At 51.7% G+C, this 20,334-nt stretch overlaps 1 protein-coding gene across 1 annotated transcript; it reads right to left on the bottom strand.

Moving 5' to 3' along the window:
* Positions 1–1,055: 1,055 nt before the first annotated feature.
* On the bottom strand, positions 1,056–18,689 carry LOC131290504 (zinc finger protein 1-like). Its single transcript, XM_058319652.1, has 6 exons — positions 18,605–18,689; positions 13,178–13,287; positions 8,993–9,676; positions 4,302–4,693; positions 1,537–4,271; positions 1,056–1,255 (listed from the first exon to the last, which is right to left on the bottom strand). Exons 1-6 carry the CDS (start codon positions 18,687–18,689, stop codon positions 1,056–1,058), a joined length of 4,206 nt encoding a protein of 1,401 aa, XP_058175635.1.
* Between the last annotated feature and the right edge of the window lie 1,645 nt (positions 18,690–20,334).

The raw sequence follows: 20,334 nt of genomic DNA, 5'->3' as shown, positions 1-20,334 counted from the left end.
CTAGTCACCTTTCATTCTCTTTATGTCCTTTTCTGGTGCATCGTTCTTCAAGGTCTTAAAAATAGTGCTTCCGTTAGCATATGTCTGCTTTGTCATTGTCTTAAGTGAACCCTCGCCTCGCAATCTTGTATCGAGAGAACAAATAGCATTGGAAAAAAAACAAAATACAACGAACAACCTCAATCGAAAACAAGCAACATAACAAAACGACCGATCTACACGATACGATGTGCGGTATATAGATCGATTCTAATGCCCATCCTCTACTACTACTGATACCCAAGGAGCGATTGTTTGCTGGTCTGCTCGGTTGCTCGCTAAGCACTTGACGTTTAGTGGACACCGTGAACTGTACTGCTGATGCTGCTGCTGATACTATTACTCTTGGCACTGCTGCTGCTGCTGCTGTAACTAGTGCTACTGCTGTTTGCCATAGCAATGCTAGTGGTGTCGTGCGCCATGAAGGTGGGGACGCTAGTCGGCGAGTTCAGGTAGCAGTCGACGAACAGGCGCTGGTTAAGGTACGGTGAGGTGTCCACTGACGCAAGCATGGCGAGCGGGAGCGGATGCTGATTATACTGATTGTGTAGTCGTTTTTTCTGCTGCCGCGGCTGCAGAACCGCGTCCGATGCGGTTACTGTTGGCTTGGGTCCTGATTGTGTCATCGGTGGGCCGGCTGGTTGGATGCTGTGGTAATGCTGGGGATGGTAGAGCCGGTGCGGGCTGGACGCCGACGGCTGTCCGAGCTGCTTCATGTGGTCCACAGCTCCAGCAGAGCTCGGGATTGGTGGTAGCGTTGGTTGTGGAGGTGGTGGTGGTGGTGGTGGTGGAGGTGGTGGTGGTGCCAGTTGTGGATACTGGCTCTTCTGCCCTAAGCCCGCTCGAGACCTGCCGTAGCCGTGGGCAGTGAAGGCGAGCCTGCCACCGCGGCCACGCCGAAGCCCTCGCTTCGATGGATGAGCGGAGTAATGCCGATGGTCTCGATGGTTGTAAGGGCCGGGCGCTAGCAGGGAGGGTGCCCCGGGGGACGGAATATCCCGCCCCGTACCGTTGCCTTATTTGCCCTCCCTGTATGGCTTGCAGTACGAGTAGCGATGGTTCATGTGCTGACTGTAGGAGCCAGAGTGCGAGAAGCGCTTCAGACACTTGCAGCACTGGAACGGCTTTTCGCCACTGTGTAGTCGCTTGTGCTCGGTCAGGTGGTGCTTGTGCTTGAACGCCTTCGGACAGTCCATGCATTTGTAGGGTCGTTGTCCTAGTTCCCGGAAAGCGGAGCGTGTTATAAACGGAGGGAGCAAAAAAAAAGGGCTACATTAGGGCGCAATACGTAGGTGCATGCCATATTAGGTTTCAAATCATTCAGGTGTGTGTCATTGTACTTAGAACTCAGTACCGCTAACAAACAGGGAGCTAATCTCCTCAGTACTTGTGACAAACACCTTGACTGAAGCAGTCATCACAGACCTAAAGCTAAGCAAATGTATGTTTCAGCTTACCATAGATGATAAGCAAATGGTTTTTGAAATTTGGGCTCACCTGAATGTTCATACTTGTGCCGCTGTAGAGAACTGTGCTTGCTGAACGTCTTGTCGCACTGATCACAGACGTACTGGCCCTCTGCGTCCGGCGGTTGCTGCTGAGTGTTGGCGTCCTTCCCGATGGAGGCGCCGCTTCCTATGCCGCCTGCACCGTACGGTCCCCCCATTCGCTTCGGGACGTTCAGCATCGACTGGAGGAGCTGTTTGTCGAACGGATTGTAGTATTTACCGTCGTAGGGACCGGTGCCGGCCGCATCCTGCACCAGTTCGCGGGTTCCTGGACTGAGACTGGCCAAGCTGGCACCACCACTGGCAACACCAGAGAGCTCGGGTGAGATTTGGCGTCGGAAGAGATGCTCCAGGCCGACCGGATGGTGCGAGTGCAGCATGCCCGAGTAAGGGCCCTGGCCGTACTGGACGAGCGTGTGCGGCTGGGGATGGTAGTGGTGATATTGACCACGTGCCTCTTGAGGTGAGGGAGTATCGCGAGTACCAACGCTACCGCCGCCGAATCCGTCTTGCAGAGGATGGCCGCCGTGACCGGCGTGCCCCTGCGTCGCCGGTACGCCGTGGATAGGATGGATGTCGTTGTAGTAGAAGGCGTTGGGAGAGCAGGGTGTACGGATGGTGAGGTTGATGGCCTCGTTGAGCGCGGACATGGTGTCAGCTTGGCCGGCTGCCACCTGCAGCAGCCCGGCAGGCAGCGAACCGCCCGTTGCATTGGCGCTCGTATTGCCAGCAGCCGTCAACAGTGCTTCAGCCGCCGCTGCGGTCACCTCAGCCGCCGTCATGAACAGCTCCTTTTTCACGGACAGGTCGAGCGGCTGGTCGGCTGCCGTTTCCTGGCCGGCCACCACCGACGGTGCCCGATCAGCGTGCAGCGGCGAGGCTGGTGCACCTGAGCTGCCACCGCCGCCGCTACCACCACCATTCGGGTACTGGCGGCCGCCTCCACCAAGGGAGCCCATCTTGCGCTCGCGCGATCTGTTGTTCTGAAACCATACCTGCACCACTCTCGCCTCCATCTTGACGTGCTGTGCGATCGACTGAAACTCATCGCGGCTCGGCTTGCTGTTACGCGCATAGTACTTCTTGAGCTCGTTCTGCTGCTCCTCAGAAATGGCCGTCCGCACACGTACCTTCCCGCCACTGCCGGTTCCACCAGCTGCTCCCATGCCACCGGGGCCCATACCCAGCCCAGCTGGACCGTGCGGGCCGTTGAAGATGCCGCAGCCGCCGCCGGGACCGTTCAAGCCGCCACCCTTGGTCTCGTAGTCGGTGTCGTCTTCGCTGCCGCTACTGCTACTGTTGCTGCTGCTGGCTGTGGTATTGCCGCCTGCGGTCTGCGGCAGCGCAGACTGGGGACTGCTGGCAGCCGCCGCGGCAGCCGCCACGAACTGATTGTGCAGAAGCGACCGCTTGCACAAGATCTGTGTGTGTTGGAGCAGCTCCGCCTGGTTGGCGAAGTGCTCGTTGCAGTAGAGACAGTGCGGTTGGGCGGCCGCCACCAGCGAGGAGGCTAACGAGAGTGACGTAGCCGACGCCGAGGAGGAAAGGGACGGTGAACCAACCGGTGTACTAGAACCTGGCGAGCCGCGAGCCAACGGCTCGAGCTCCATCTCTCCATCGGCGTTGTCTTCCCTGTCGTCCTCGGGCTCGCCTTTTATCGTCACCGGCTCGCTCGCCCCACCTCCTTGCTGCGGCGGCTGATCCGGTTGTTCCGATTGTACCGACGCCTTGCCATTCATTTCGTCGTCGATCGGTTCGCGCTTGCTCGGGAGTGGCAGGAGTGGTACCGTTGCCCCCAGTGGCGAGACAACGTTGCCCGCCAACTCACCAGCATCCTTCGGCGGCTCTAGAGCCAGCGGGTGGTCGCGTGTTTCGTCGCTTGTGTCGGCGACCGTTTCACACTTGTTGGTGCCATCGTGTTGGAAGCCTTGTTCATCGTCCCGTTCGGTCTGAGCCGCCACCATTTTATCATCGCCGCTGCCGCGAAAAGAGCCGCCTTCGTTAGCCGCCTCGTCGTCAACCTCCATCCGGTCGCTCGAATCGGAACTGGATGCCACGGGGCTGTGGCGAGCGGTTTCGCCAACGTCGACATTCGAGCCGGATGCAGACAGCGCGTCCATCTGCCGCTCGATCGAGTTGGAACGACGGCGAGTCGACGAGTGCTCATCGCTCTCGTCCTCGTCGCTTCGCCCAAACGATTGCCGGTGCGGCATGAATATCTCCGTCCCGTCACTGACACCCGCTTCCGCTTGATGGTGTTGCTGCTGCTGCTGCTGCTGCTGTTGCTGCTGCTGCTGTTGCTGCTGCTGTTGTGCAGCCGCCGACAGCTCCAGCAGGCGTAGGTGCAGCGGGTTGTTCAGCATCGAGTAGAACGGGCTCATGGTGGCCGCCAGGAAGTTCATCGCCGTGTAGTTCGGCGGGTACTTGCCGATGATGGGCAGCAACGCATCACCCGGCTGCAGGCCGCTGCCGGCCCCACTCGCCGCTACAGCGACGGCGGCGGCTGCGTGCGCGACGGCACTGATGTCCAGCTCGTGCTTCGTTGCCGACGAGCAGGACGACGTGGGCGATGGCGACATGGCCAGTACACCCTTGCCGGACCCCACCGCCCCCATCCAGTCCATGTCGGCCTGCAGCGAGGAAGCGATCCGAGCCGCCGACGACGACTGCTTGCCGTTGGCGTGCAGCCCTAGCCCACCGTTGTGGTTATTGTTGTTGTTGTTGCTGTTGTTGTTGTTGTTGTTGTTGCTGTACCGGAGCTGCAGCAGCGTGTGGCTGGAGTTCAGCCCGTTGCTGCTGCCGTTGTTGTTATTGTTGTTGTTATGGCTGCTGCTGTTGTTATTGTTGTTGTTGTTGTTGTTGAGCGGGTTGTGGTGCAGCTTGATGCCCGTGTTGATGCACTTCTTCGAGGTCATGTGGCTCGAGTAGGAACCGGAATGGGAAAAGCGCTTGCCGCAGTTGTTGCACGCGAACGGCTTCTCGCCCGAGTGGATGCGCACGTGCTCCTTAAGGTGGTGTTTAAATTTAAATGCTTTATCACAGTCGTTGCATTTGAACTTGCGTAGCAGCGTCGACTCGTCGTGCGAGATCATGTGGCGCTGGAGACGGTACACGTTGGCGAACGTTTTGTTGCACACCTTGCAGTTCTAGGGTTTTGCCGAGGCGAAAGAGAAAAGGGCGGGAAGAATATAAGAGATTTAAAGGGCGCTATTAACAGCGAGAATGTGAAATAAGTAAGGAATGGGTAAAAGCATGTGTGATTCTAGAGAAGACTTCTATCCTTTGTTATTTACCCTATGGGGATAACGGGAGGGTTCTACGACGTAGCGGCATTGCGGTTTTGAACACTAGAATCCAAATTGGGGTCATTTGGACCCCAGCGCCATGTTTTATTTTAATATCTTGAAAACGACTGAATGTTTTTACAAAAAAAAAGTCTATTTTTAAAATCCAAAGTTACATCTAAACCAACAATTTCAGATTTTTCTGTTCGACCAGTTCCTAGAACCAACTTTACTATCTCTAGAATGACATTTAGGGGTAACTTTGACCCCTATTTTTAAAATGCTATAACTTCACTATTTTTTCTGATTTTTCAAATCCGCAAACTGTTACTTTTTGGTATATTTGTTTTCTATATTTTGACGTCAAAATGACCCCTGTAAAGCATTAGGGCACCAACCAACCAAAGCAATGTGTTCTAGTGTTAAGTGACGTTTGTGAATTGGTTCGTAGGTAATTTAACAAGACCGGCAACGGGGTTACCCATTTGATCAAAGTGTTGGACCATTCTGAGGCTGCATTGAGGCACGTCACCCGGAGCTCATGGATCCACATGGAACGACGACGGGAGGCACTGGGTTTAGTTCCAAATGGCAAACCTGGCAACCGCAAACGTGACGACCAAGTGGCAAAAAGCTAAACAACGGCCCGAACCGCGCACATCCTCGGATGGGTCCAAAAATAAGTTTGCGCCAAGCCGCGGCTGAGGGGGGAGGGGGGGGGGGCATTTTCCCGCGGCTGGGGAAAACATATTGCATTCACTTAGGCAAGTGACGGAAAGGTAAAAATATCATTTACGCGTAAACGGTACGCGGGAGCGCAATCACGGTTTTAGCATGGCGTCTCCGTTACGGCTGTGCGGTGTTACGTCTCACCATGCACGCACCCGGTTCCTTCCCGCACCAAAGAGTCGAAATTCTCGGCGGAGGTAATTTGGAAGCGCCGTCAAGCCGCTTGCTTCAACGCGCGCCCCTACCCCGGGCCAACGATGGGTTTTGAAATCGACACCTTCCGTAGACCTCAGCCCCAGATGTCGTTTTTTCGTTCGTTGATGGCGTTGTCGGCCCGTCTCCATGTTGTCGCCGATGTCTATCACGGTACAGGCACAGGTATGTTCCGACTGACGATTGGCTAGCTAATTCCCGGTGGAAACAGTGGCACTCACTGAATTTGTAAGTCGCTTATCATTGTTTTATGGAACTGTTTTTTAATAGACTAATCTCATAAAATAATGAGTTAAGAACATATTTCTCATAATGTAGCTGTTCTTCTATTTTTCGTCTAATATAAGAACACTCTTGCTCGACGTATGTGAATAGGCAGTCCTCTAGTACTCAAGTAGTGTCCTATCTTCTATTCTATAATATATAAAATTTAGGACTGTACTGTTGCATGGCAGAAAGTTGTACAATCTCATGTTGCAAGAAAGAATGCTATACAACCTGGTAGCCTGCTGCTAGAGTACCACGGATGATTAGTACCACCAGAACAGAAGTGCCAGAAGTGATGGCATATTTCCTTTACATTGGCTTCTCCATTAACCGGGATACACGGTTCGGTTCAAGTGTTTCAAAACACGTACAACACGCAAATTCATATAAGACACAGTAGCATACAAAACTATGGCTAAGGCACACACATCTCCACGCGAAAACCGAGGAGATATTTGATTGACATTTTTTAGCAGCTAAAAGTGTCAAAGCTGCCTAAGATTTATGTGAAGTCCCATTCGATTCTTTGTTAAAAATGTGTGGTTTTATCAGAATTGAAATTTTATAAATCTTGAAACATAAAACTGAATGGTTGCATGTTTTTGGGGGTTTCAACTGATTGCTGTTTGTGGTCCTTAGAACCCTTAATCCGCTTCTGTGAAGTCAGTTGACAGTTTGTCTAACAATTGTAGGTACATCTACCAGGCCGTTGTAGAAATCAGCAGGTGTTCGGCAAACGTTTTGAGTGACACTGTGGCCAGCGGCTTTCACCATTTCCCCCTCAGGTCTGCCCCTCAGCCGTGAAGGTAGTCGCTGGTGCCCTTACACCGGAAAACAATCACAGCCAAAAACTAGAGCAAACGGAAGGGCAGTGGGAAACTGTGGACGGGTGGTCGGGAATGCTGGGAAAGCAGATGTTCACATCTTCGATTTTTGGAGGACACATGGTCGGTGACATGGTGCGGGCAAGGGGATGGGGGGGATGCGCGACAGCAACAAACACGCCGTGTGTGGGTTAAAAATAAAAACGTAGAACCACCACTACGCTGAAGAGTGCCACAAGTATATAATTGCACCAGTGTTGTGTCTCAGGCCGCGCGCGTGTGTGTGTGTATGTGCCCCTCTGGTACGGTGCTATATCGACCGTGATGCATGAAGATCGATTCAAGTTGTAGTTGCCTCCTTCCGGCGCAATTTCGGATTCCCGACGATGGATTGTTATTTCTCTCTTACTTTTACTGCAATGATTGCTACCGCCGCCACAAGGTGTTATTAATATCGCTTTCGGCTTGGTAAGGCGAACGTTTTAGAGAATAAAAACAAGGGACTCTTGATGAGTTGGCTTGTGTTCTAGTTCTGGGACCAAATCCTTCGGTGTGGCGTCAATTCCACACATTGTTCCCACATGCTGCCCACAAGGTGGAGTGAGAGAAGCATCAAGAAAAGATGCCCATAGAGGAGCAGACCGTGGCACGTACGGCGGTGGCATGTGTGTGTGTTTGGTGTGTGTGTGCAGAAGAAAGATAGCGATTGCTGATGGCCAGCGTTTTCCGCCCCTTGAAGGAAGCAACTCTTCGGCAGCAGCCGAACAAAGGAAAGCGCGAATTGTGCTCACGCTGCGGGAGGGCTACGATGGCTGGAAAAATCAAGGAAACCCCCCACTCTCCTCGTCGTGGTGAATGCAGGCAGCACACGAAGATGCGCTCGGCTTCACTTCATCAAGTGCGTGATGATCGCGGTCGAAAGCGGGAACACTCGGGAGGAAGGAATGTCGGCGGAAACAGCGGAAAGGATGTGAATGAAACTAAAACCACTCAGCATTGACTTTCTCCGCGCTGAGTGCTGGATGATGCATGTTCGGAAGAAGCGGTTATGAGTAATGTAGTTGATTAACGGTCCCAGAACCACCCTGCCCAGCATCGGCCCATGGATCCGGCCGGGGGAAAGAGAGAGAGGAAAAGGCGCAGAGCGAATGCGAGTTTGATAGCGGCACAGGAAATGGAGAACAGGAAAGAGAGAGGGGAAAGGATGCAGCAAAGCCATCACGCCCAAGGTAAACAAAGGCAAGGCGCACAGGTGGAGGAAGGGTGCCAACGCCAAGAGCGACCGAAAAAGAATCCTATTGGTCTTCTAATGGTGAGCTACAGCTACCGAGACGTTGCTGCTGCTATAGATATACAAATGGCGGCACCGTCCCGTTGGATTATTGTGCACAGCTATATCTATATACATGCTGTTCCACTGGCGATTTTTATCGCGTTTACTGCATCGGGTTCTTTTCCATTTTAGTCCGTGTGACTTCTTTCTTCTCAACTGCAATGTGTTGGGGTTTGAGGATATTAGATTGGGCCTTACGCTCCTGGGCCGAAACTTTAACCATAGCCGACAAAATCAATCGTGTAGGGATGTTTTTCAGTTGTTGTGAGGTATTCTTGACCAAACGCTACTCCCTTTGGACTTTAAAATGTTGGAATAGGTCCTATCTTTAAGAGTTCTGAATATTGTTTCGATTGTTTTGGCGTTGAGAGGCATAAGATGGGTTAGCAGTGTGGGGTGTATTAATTATTTTTGACCGGTTCAACTTCACCGATGATCTTTGGGCATGATTTACTGAGGCCAGGTATGTCCAAACCTCTGGATCGTACTCTTTATGATGTTTTTTGATAAAGTTGCTTAATTCCGGAAAGTACTGCACACTATACACTTCTCCCATACGCCAGAAATCTTGACTGAAAAAACAACGGCGTTGTGCATAGCCTTCTAGCCACAATATGGCGTTCTATGAGAGTTAAGAGACCCCAAAATATTTTAAATATACTGTAACAAGCTTCAAAAGTAACATAAAGTACCAGAGGGGTTGGGTTTTTAAAGCTTTGCTTAGTGCTTAGGAACAGAATCAGATAGTCCAGAAGAAATGTGGAAGCAAGTCCCTGGCGAAAAAGTGCTACTTACCACGAGCGCCGAGGGTGTGTGAAGTTGCTCATGCCTCTCGTACTGATCCCGGTTGGTGAACGTGGCCTGACACTGCGAACAGTGGTACATCGGGCCGTGGCCATCGGCGTCCTGTGGGGAGCCGCCTGCGGCAAGACTTCCGGCGCTGCTCGCGTTGCTGTTGCCACTTTGGGCCGGGCTGACGACGAGCGCGCTGCGTCTATACGGTGGCTCCTCCTGTTGGTGCAGCGCAGTCGCCTGCGACTGTACGGAGGCCATGAGGAAGTCCAGCGGCGTGCTTCGGTGCTCGACCTCGATGTCCTCCTCGTCCTCGCCGTCCGCGGCCTGCTCGTGCTGCTTCCGTTGCCGGTCCTTGTGCTCCTGCTGCTGCAGAAGGCTGACGCACTTGGCCTGCAGGCGACTGCCGATGAGATCGCCGCTCGCCCGGTTGTTGCCCACTGGGAATGGTTCCAGGCCGGACACTACCGAGGGCGACGGAGCGTGGCCGCTGGCATCCGGATCCGTCCGCCGTTTGGCGGGCTCCTCAGCGCCGTCATCGTCGTCGTCGTCGTCGTAGTCGTCGTTGTCGTCGTCCGGCTCGCTCGCTTCTGCTGCCGGGGCCTTCAACCGCAGACCAAGGCTGCCGCTGTTGTCCCCCTCCGCCGAACTGCCGCTGTGGTTCACCTGGATGTGCTGCTTGAGCGCCTGCGGGAACGACAAAACTTTAGTGAGTCCGTGCCAACTTTAGTTGCGACTAACCACCTTCCGAGGGGAAGGGTTCGATCCCATGCTCATTGTGAGATAGCGCCCCCGGTTCCGACCAGCGGCGGTTGATTGGCCTCGCTAAAAGACCCTTTCTTTGTTAGCTGTTCTTCAAGTGATTCATCCACAAGTAGACCACGAGCAATACACGGGAAAAGCGATTGCGCCAGCCCGTCGGGGGCACATCTTGCAAGAAAGTTAACATACTCCGATAACGGACCGTTTCCAGGGATCAGTCCCTCAGCTCGGAAGAACTCACACGTCACGTACCAACCAAATCATGCATACCTCATTCAATTACAATTTTTCAAGTCTCATTTTTTTGTGATTGTGGACTCCTTTCTCCGTTCCATAGCATGTTCATATTACTCACAACTTGAACATTGAACTTTTGGAAGTGAACTCTGACACTGGAAGAATTTACTTTTCAATCAGATTCATCTCCTATGCGACAGGATAACCCAATGAAATATATGGACTAGTAAAGTATATGGAAAGTAAAGGGTTTAACATCTCGGACTTGAGCTAAGTCTAGAGCTAATTGTTTAAGCTTAAATTGCTAGATAGTGGTTAAAGCAAACAGAAGATCATAGTCCAATAGAACCAGAATTTATATTCCTGGCGGATGATAGAACAGCTGTTAGGTTCATCATTTCATCATCAGTAGCACACTGTTATTGGTTCCAAATTTGTTCTAAGCTTTTTAATAACGTTGACATACTTGGAGTTTGCAATTAACAAGTATTTGTTCACAAGAACGTGTGGAGCATGTTGCAACAGTTCGAAAAAGTGAGAAAGTTAGTAACAAGCCCAGTTTCCTGATGTTATAGACAGGTCTTTAAGATTTATCTAACGCTGGAGTGACGAATTGTTATTGTTTCGTCTGGTAAATGACAATCTGCGTTCGAAGTGTGTCCATGAGACTTGGGATAGTCATAACACGGGGAACAACACATCTCTACCATCCTTATCCAAAGCGTTCCTCCCTTCACAACCTGTTTGGCCTTGTTAAGTCGTTCTCGCATCGTTATCGCGATCGCTGATCGAATGTTTTGGTTTCTACACATCTCGTTCGGTCTTGTACCATTGCGTGGTCTGCACTATCAGACAGGGACGATTGCGTGTTTATGTTTTTTTTTGTGTTTTGCAATGTTTTCCTTCTGCTTGCTATTACCCGGAAAGCTTGTCCTAGTCCCTAGGCGGTACGCTCTTTTTTCCAAACGTGTCGTCGCGGCGAGCCTCGCAATCTACCGTTGTTGCCCCCCCTTTAGCGGTAATCACCTACCACCCCTCCAGCGAACGATGTTCCCGCAATCTTCCACCATGACGTTGATAATCGGTTTGATGCGTTTCGCCTTAGAAGTGAAACGCGGTCAATCCAATACTCCTATCAATACCGGGGCCCTTCCTCCCGTCGCACACTCACCCGCCAGCTCACCCGAGGCATTGATCCTCGGCTCGCACGAGGGATCACTGGCAAAAGATCACTGCGCGTCCGTTTGCCCGACACAACTACGAACATTCTGACGAGGCCGACAAACGGCGAATGAATAGCGTTGCTGTTCAGAGGTAGCGGCACTATGAGTGTCCGTGTGCCTCACTTCTGCGCCATAATTGTGCCTTTTAAAGCCGTCTACGTCCCGGTTTGGTGCGTAGACCTCATTCCGCCGGGCGAAGGCATTTTAATTGACGTCCGCCTAGACTTATCGATTCGGCCACGCAGTCTTCGCCCATCGAACTCCATTTTGAACAGCGATGGAACAGTAAATTTAGCTTTGGTTTGTTTTTGGCATTTCAGCGTTTTCGATTCGGTGTGTGTGTGTGTGCGCTAAAGTTGATTAAGGATGATTCACGTCTGCTTGTATAGGAATCGTACTTGATGATTGCAAAGATTATTTGTACTTATTTTAGGGTGCACGAATATGTAAGTGCCTATTATTAGTGAGCCAATCAGAATGTCCTTGCGGAGCGTGTCGATTCGGTAAGCAAAAGTTATTTACACTGTTAACGTATCAACTTTCTTCGAAAAACGAAACGAAAAGCAAATCTCCAAACTTCAACAGAAATATGTTCCGGTAACTGATTAAACACTCCGTTTCCGTGTAGGACTTGGGGACAAAATAACAAATTATGTTATTGCTATTTTAAACTTTGCTGCTCGTTCGTGATATTTAACACTCAAAAAACACAATTTGTATTTAATTTTAAAGTTGTATTTCTGTTTAATACGAGAATCACGGGCTTTAAAAGTTCCCCGGAGTGTGTTTTCTCATATTTTTTTTTTCATTCATTCATGAATAATCACTCAACAATACACGAATTATCACAGATTCTCGTGTTGGATTCAATCATGTATGCAACCATTGTGTTGTTTTCAAGTTATACGCTGCATCTTATTACTATATCTATCTTTTCATCTAAATAAGTTAACTTTGAACCATTTTATAAATAGATATGTTTGAAAAAGGTTGAAGTAGAGGTACAGTGGTTCAAAACAACAGTTAACAGCATCGCACCAACTCGGTGTGATAAAAATCTCAAACGTTATGAATCGGAATGTGTATAGATGTACGTGTAGCTCATTTCGAGCACACGGCTTCGCTACTCCCACTCATCCCCAGCCAGGACCAGGGGGAAAACAAATGGACGACGAAATAAAAATAAAACAAAATGAACTATGGAGTGAATTTGTTTTCCGCATGGCCCCACGTGGTCTTCCGATAGCAAAACTTGAACCGCCGTCATCTTGACGCGCGTTTGGTGCCTGTGTGTGTGTGGTGGTATTGATGTTCTTCGCTCGACGTTAGGGAAAAACCAATCGATCACCCGTTTTTCGCTGAATCGGAAAAAAGGAAGCCTCATTCATCGACAGGCGCGTCTTGAATCGAACAATCGGGCCACCATTTTTACCGGGAAGGTCTCTCTGACGGACCACAGGAGTTTTGGTTTTGGGAAAGGTATGTCAAAACACTCCCCCCACCATCATGCTACAACGCTCCAAGTCATAAGTGAGATTGAAGTGATAAGCTGATTCCCAAGAATCCAAATGGTTGTAGGGACCGAGGCTTCTACAATGCAGAAAAAACCAAACAGAAACAAAGGAAATCCCACCAGATGTCAAAAAATATACTTGCACTGATTATGATTAATGACTAGGCAAGGTTTCGATTGCATTGGAAATCACAATGTGATGTACTACTGTCACTTAACCTGTTCCGAGTAGGAGCTGCGATTAAACGCTACCTTAAGAGTACTTTTCGAACACTGTTTGCATTACTTATGCAACGACCTGTGTGTTTCGACTCTTTTCGACCGATCGAATCGAAAGAAGAAGCTGAGAGAGCACTCGGATCGGTTTTTGCAGAGGTTAGAGTCGTCAAAGTCGACATTGGTCGGAGGCTGGGGGGGAAAAGACTAGACACGGTGAAACACGGGGTGACATACCTCGATTCCCTGGACCGTCTGGTGGCACTGTGGGCACTGGACGCAGCAATCCGCGGCCGCTAGCGCCTCGTTGTCGCTGTCATTCGGCAAACCGGATGGCAGGGAAGGAACTGCAAAGGAAAAGAGAAAGAAAAAACGTCAAAAATAACAACAAATGAGACGTGATAAATTGCGTGGTTAGGGACGCGCTGCGGGCTGCGGGTTGCGGGGTGGAACGATATTTGAGACGCGAAGTTTTGTGGTTTGCTCTGTTTTCGTTGGCACAAGGAAAAGTAAAAGAATTAAATAAATGGAGCAGCAGCAGCAGCAGCAGCAGATTGTTTGGAAAGAGAACTCGACCACCGAGTCTCGGGCCGCGCGTCTTCGAACCGAGTTCAGCGTTCCTCCAAACGAAACGAAATCTTTGGGTAAATAAATAAAACTTGCTCGACTTTGGCCAAAGCCGTGCCGAAGGGCAGCGCGCGCGCGAAGGTGAAGTCTATATATAACGCTGCACATCAGCCATCCGTCGCCGGCGAGTCCATCCTTCCGCTCACGGCGCTGCTGCACACGCACACCTATAGCACACAGGCGCCGGGGTACCGCCCATTCGCGAGCGGATATTCGTTCGTTGCTCGCACTCAACCCCTTTCGGGAAACGACGGAAGCCATAATAGCACTTCCCCTTCCGAGGTGGGCTCGGTCGGGCGCACCTGTGCAGGACTAGGTGTTGATCCGAGGCTCCGTACCTGGGGATCCGTGGCAGGGGCACAAGGAACGCCTTCAATTCCTGCCGCTTCGGTTCCGAAGCCGAACCAAGTGGCGACTCCTTGCAACCATGGTACTCTGCGAAGGATCTATCCAATCCATGGGATATACAAAAGTCGGACAGTGATTACTCTGGGTAAGCGGCAGAGTGTCCTGATAAGGGCCTTGATGACGTAGACTGGAAGCGGTAGCCCGATCCGATCTGGTGGCCACCTGAATGTGGCCCACTACCGGTCGAAACGTGACGTGGACTCTCGCCGCCTGATAAGCCGTCTACCTTCCGAGGCCGCTCGCCTGGTGAACTGTGCCCTCGATCCGAATTTGTTTGCAGTAGCGCAGCAGTGGTTGGCGTGAGGAATGCTAATCATGCACAACCTCGGGCCCGGTAAAATGTAGGAAGCAGCAGGCAGCAGTGTGTATATAGGCACCGTGTGTGCCAGATGGAGGCAAGCGCGGCCGGACGAAGTCCTTCGCGAGGCGCTGATAACTGCCTGGTGGTGTATGTCGTTTGTTTTTTTCGCTACCTCTCGACACCCGATCGGACAAGCGACGTCGATTGCCAGCTTCCTGCCACCATCGTTAGGAGTAAGGGGTCAGGTGACGGGGGGGAAAGGAACAGCATACCGCTCAAAGGGAGCAAGGGAGCGGATGTGACAGGTCCGACCTGACGCTGCTTTAGATGTCGCACCGAGGTCCTACGATCAGCTTCACCAGAACCGGCGGCTTATCAGCAGAAACCCTGAAGGCTTCGAAGGCAACCACCACTATCGCACCCACCCAATCGCCGAGGCATACGACGCACTCCAGCTCAGCCTTCGCCACGATTGAAGCCAGCCGCCCAACAACACCCCCATCGGATGCAGGATGTGGATGGGTCTATGAATCTCGCACCAGCGGGTTCGAGGGTTTTCCCTCCGTCTTCTCTGTCGCTCGGTCGCCCCGTTTGCCCGCCACTATCTCACTCTGCTGAGCCGATACCTTGCGCGCACCCTTTCGGCTCGGGGGGTTTCTGGCAACATCGGCAGTAATGGACAGCGGCATTCCTCTGCGCTACTGATAGCTGATAATTGACGTCCACCATTCGACGTCCACCACCGACTTTATCGCACCCCGTCGTACCGCGAACGTCGGTTTCAGTGGAGGGGGTGGGTGAGGGAAGCTATAGCAGGGAGCGACGGACACACTCGAACCAACGTGTCGCTCCGATCAGCTCGCATACACCCAAGTTCCCCGCGTGTAGGTCCGCTGTAGATCGCGGCTTGAGTGGGAATAAATTATTGATAACGGGGTGCTCTGTGCGCTCCGTTCGCTCCGTTGGCATTGGCGGGTAGCACAGATTCACTTCACGACCGCACATACACACATACGCACACATACATACATACACAGGCACACCGCTTACTGCACCTCACCACCAAGTACAAGTGCGCCGTCACGCCGATAATGCCGTGGATTCCGCGGCTTTTTTAAACAAGCGGAAGTCTAATTTGAACGACGCGTCTTTGATAGGTGGGCATCAAGCGTCATCCACCTAGTGGCGGCTGTAGAACAAAAAAAAAAAAAAACAAACAGGGCGACACTGTACCGAACCACGATAGTGTTGAATTTTCCAGTAGGTCAGGCCACTCGACGGCGGTCCGTGAGCTCGGTGTTTGTGTCATCTACGCAGCAGCCAGTGAGCACCCGGACCGAATTCATTGATGGACGATTACTATAGGCATCGCAAGCCGATCTCCTGCAATCACCACTCGCATGAGGCGCAACAAACTACTATCACATTTAGGAAATCTTCAAAAAGTGCCGTAAATCAAACATCCGTTTTTCGAGCGCCTCAACAACGTATGCCATCGAACGGTGTACACGTCCTGCAGTTTCTAGCCTTCCTCTTGGTACACTAATGGCGTTTTGTTGTTATGGCGAGCGCGAGGAAGCAACACCCGCGCAGGTGTGGGATCGAATCTCGACCACCGATCTATAATATACCCGTCTTTCGGTCACCGAAAACACTCTTCTGAGAGCTTGTCACACTGGGGGATGTGTCGTGCCTCAGCATAGTAATGGCGTTTGTTAGGCAGCGCAACACCTTTGCGTATTAAAAGTTTGGGGCCATATACTTAAAGAATAACTTCCCTCCGAAAATCTCAGACCAGTAGTTGTCGAGTAATGGAGGTAGAGTACCAACTCCAAGTGTCGCAGGCAACTCCACGTACATAAACCAGTCCACTATATACAAAGCTATAATTATCAACAGTAAGAACTAAAATTGTGTAATTGCGCCTCTGGATTCATGATTTTGAGTGACGCTTTTGAGTCCTAAATCCTAATCCAAAGTTTTCATAAAGAACCTTATCGGTTACGTTCAAAATATGCAAAACTGGGAAGAGAGCTCGAGATTCATCAATGTTTTGAGCCTAAACCTAACGTGAAAGATTCATAAGACACAACACTAGTACGAACTGATCCCAATACCGTACTGGAGGTGCTAGAGGTACTTCTGCAGTTCTCAAAAACACTGTAGGCATTAGCGCGCAGTAGGTACTCACTATTGTTCCAATGGCTGCTGGCTACAGGCACTACTAGCATGTTCAGAAGAGTACACGGTACGAGCGAGATTCGCAATGGACGTCGACAGCCTTCCTTTTTTTGCGGCGCGGGTTAAGACTGATAGGGCTGTTGTTTACTCCGCCTTTCAAACCAAAGATTTGCCCCGACCGGAGAGGTACCGCTACTCTTTCGTAACATTGTAAATACGACAATGGCAAACACAGCATAACCTGAGTAGGCCTTTGATTGCGGCAAACAAACAAAAAAAGAAGGAAAAGAAAAATGGCCACCAAAGTACGAACCGTGTGAAGCACCCTATTGGTGGCTCAGGTTTATCTCGCCCGGAATGTCTTGTCACCGTTTGCTCGCGATAGCGCACTGTTCGCCCGATGGTGGTCGTTGCTCGGTGGTCCTATCAAAAAGTAGGATCATTCTACCAACACGCGCACCCTGGAGTTTGCGTGTGCCTGCCTGAGTCACCTTGGGCCCAGGTAATGGTGCCCGCCTTGCGTTCTCAGGTCCTTCCGGTTGCGGTGCTCGCTTATCTACCGATGCCGATGGGTCTTCGCCATCTTATCTGCCCACCCCGTTTGCAACGGTCATGCTCTTGCGGTAAAAGTGGGACGAATATATAGTGTGTAGTCATGAGCAAGGAGCACGTTTCCTAGCTTGGTCTATCAGCAAGTCGCTGTAAAAGTACCACCGTCGTCCGATAAAGGGCTTTTCGATTGCGACTACAAGCGGGCTCGTTTGTTCCTGTTCGGGCGTGTTTTCGCTTTTCGCCCACCAGGCAGGTGGCCTGAATCGAACGAACAGAGGCTCTAGGCTCTAGAGAGGTCTGACAGGGACGTCACCGATGTACACAGGCGCTTTCAAAATGGTGCACTTCCGGTTGTTAACCAACAATTTGTTCGGGGGGGAGGGGTGCTCTCCACACTCGCGTCGTAACTGCCACGAATCAGTTGTCAAACACTACCGAGGAACACTTTTGAAGAGGTTATAAAACTCACACTTTACTCACATCGCATATTTGGAGGAAACGAAAACCCGGACGGAGTTCGAAGAAAACAACCCGCTTGCCAGTAAACGAAAAGCGATGGCGAACGAAGGTGAGCCCAAAGTGGTTGCCCCAATGCGCGAAGCCAATGTCCAAGTAACTCGATAAAAGTCGAATCAAAAAGAACTGATGGCGAACAGCGCGCCTCGGACCTGCCACGGAAACGGCCATGGAACCTTGCGCTGGCTGCATAGTGGGAGGAGCGTACGAATGACGGGCACAAAGCGGGCGAAGCGAGGGATGGCGAGATGCACGAGTACGCGCAGGTACTCGGGGTAGGTGGCACACCTTAAGGGTGAGAGGATCCATAAAAAAGCGCTTCGTGGCGTAGCCGACGAGCACCTGCCTGCAAGGCCGAGGGAGCAAAAGAGATCTCTGAAGGTGTAAAATCCGAGTCCATGCTCCATCCGCGCCTTAACATATCTCTCCCTTCCTTTGTGTGTATCTATCTGGATGTATGTGTACATGTATATATATACTCATATATAAGCGCATACACACACACCCGAGCGCACACTCGGATACACACGTGCACAACCAAGCGGCCGCGGACTCGTTCGGAGATGACGTAGACGTTCGTCGGATCCCGAACTGCGCCATCTTCACCCATCTGACATCCGACCTGCTTCATCTAATCTTATCTAACCGTACATGTATATCACCGCGATCCTGACCAAACACGTATGCGCACAGAACACCTTCACTGGCCCATGGGAGGGATCAAGGTGCAAAGTTAGCATCTATCCACACCTAGAGAGGGTTACTAGCGCCGTCCCTATAGCCTATAGCTGTAACTGTGCTGTAGTGCAAAGGCAACGCAACTCCACGCATTCGGGCGTAGGCGGGTAGTCTCCCAAAGAGCGAAGGTGATGTTTACGTTTGATAGAGTTTGATTGGCTTACATCTCGCTGGTGTACCACCTGTCTGACCAGTTTCCCTGTGGAGATGCCGACCCGCTTCTTTCTTTCATTCAACCGCACGCATTTCACCGCATTTCGGGAGTGTTTGCAAAAGGAAAGTGTTTGGAATGGAAGCTAAGAGCTAGAGGGCACATCACAGGGGGGGGTGAGAACACTTACATTGGAGGGAAAACTTCGTCGATGAGGGCATTATTCTTCCTTCCGCTTTATAGTACGTCGACACACCGACGCTGCAAGACACCATTGATTGCGATTTTCTCCGACAAGGCTTGTTTATTCCTTCTGGCTCGGCGTTCTGGCGTGCTTCTTCGCCTCGTCGCGCGCACACACTGCTGCACGCACTTCCTGCACACTCTTTCCCCCGACGCTTCGTGTCTACTTGTATTTCGCTGCACTTCTTAGCACTGAATGCACTTCTTTCATCCGCTTTTCCGCACCGCGACTCGGCATCGGACGGCGACAGTATGGACGTGTTTTGACGACACCGTGCTGCTGCTGTTGCTGCAAGCGGCTCTTTTTCTTCTTCTTTTCTCTTCCTTTCCTTTCCCTTCCTTTTCTTTTGTGTTGTCTTCGTTTGATTGTGCGGTTTATCTTATTCTTGCGGGGTTTTGTAACTTGCTGCGATTAGCTTTTTGATAGAAGAACGGCTGCTGCTGAACGGCGGACGGGTTGGACACACACTCCTCTCCTTCGACTCGCCCGGACCCGGGCACGCACGCACGGAATGCACACACACACACACACGTACACACACACACGCGCGCTCACGGACGCACTGGTGGAGCAAGGTCGCGCGGGCACACACACACCCACACACGCGCGCACGCTAGGCACATGCCGGACCGGCCAGCAGAGGCCGCACGGCCGCACGAGGGAACGTCACCGATGGTGCACCGCTTCTGCACGCCCGTGCCGTGCGAAACATCACGGAATGTAATGCCCGGCGCGGGGGAGGGGGGGGGGGAGGTTGCTGTAATCGATAGGGCCTGCTGGTGGAAGAGGAAAACCGTAAGAAAAACCGCACCACACACGCGAGCAAAAGGCTCTCGCTTTCCTTTTGCGAAAGTCCGTGACGTGGAATGGAGCGAGGAGTCCCTACCGGAGTCAGATACCTGCCAATAGCATATATCCGATATGAGTGCAACAAAGTTGCAAAATCTATCTATCAGAAAATCCCGCCCACTCTAAACACTTTTCCCTGAGAGTTTCCGATGGGCCCCTTCGCCAAACGACAAACCCTCAGAGCCCGCTGAACAGCGTCCCGGTCGCTTTTGAATGGTGTGTTTATTCGGTTGCTTGCTCAGGGTTTGTCGGAAGTCTCCGACGTCCGGCGCGTCCTTCGACTGGACGCTGGAAAAACGGCACGGTACTGGCACTTACAAGAGCAGGTTAACCTCTTCTAATCAACCCCGACTCCTCGCTTTCCATCGTGCCACATTCGCACACTTCCAAACGTTTGACATCATCACAATCGCGATTTGGTTGAGTTCGAATGCCACTGTCACCGGAAAGGTTTTGGCTCGGATTTCCACGCTATATGGTCCTAGACCACAAACATACACGCACACGCACTAGAGCACCTTCACGGCCAGTGAAGGTCTGTCCCAGTTGGGAAGGGGATCAGCACACACTATCCTCCGAGCACGTCGTACCAGTGCCGTCGAAGTAAAATCGGCGTCGTCGTCGTCGTCGTCGTCGTTGTTGTTCCTTGTTTTCCTCGCTTTTTTAGCACCGGCGCCGCTGGCACATGCTTACACTACGAGCTCTTCTGCTAAACTGATCCGTCCGGGAGCGGCCAGCGATAGAACGGCACGGGTAAGGTCCGTCCTGCAGCGCGGCTGCGAGCGCCCGGGCACCCATCATCATGACGCGAAAGGGGAATATCAGAC

The sequence above is a fragment of the Anopheles ziemanni genome, chromosome X, assembly GCF_943734765.1.
Source record: "Anopheles ziemanni chromosome X, idAnoZiCoDA_A2_x.2, whole genome shotgun sequence".
Classification (NCBI taxonomy): domain Eukaryota; kingdom Metazoa; phylum Arthropoda; class Insecta; order Diptera; family Culicidae; genus Anopheles; species Anopheles ziemanni.
This window is presented reverse-complemented; position numbering and strand designations above follow the sequence as displayed.

What these genes read in the sequence shown, in the direction of transcription:
- LOC131290504 (XM_058319652.1), bottom strand. Translation starts at nt 18,689, where the DNA reads ATGGTGTCTTGCAGCGTCGGTGTGTCGACGTACTATAAAGCGGAAGGA. An exon ending in ACACACCCTCGGCGCTCGTG is followed by an intron (nt 4,694 to 8,992) that starts GTAAGTAGCACT and finishes GCAAAACCCTAG; the next exon opens with AACTGCAAGGTGTGCAACAA. An exon ending in GCACAAGTATGAACATTCAG is followed by an intron (nt 1,256 to 1,536) that starts GTGAGCCCAAAT and finishes TCCGGGAACTAG; the next exon opens with GACAACGACCCTACAAATGC.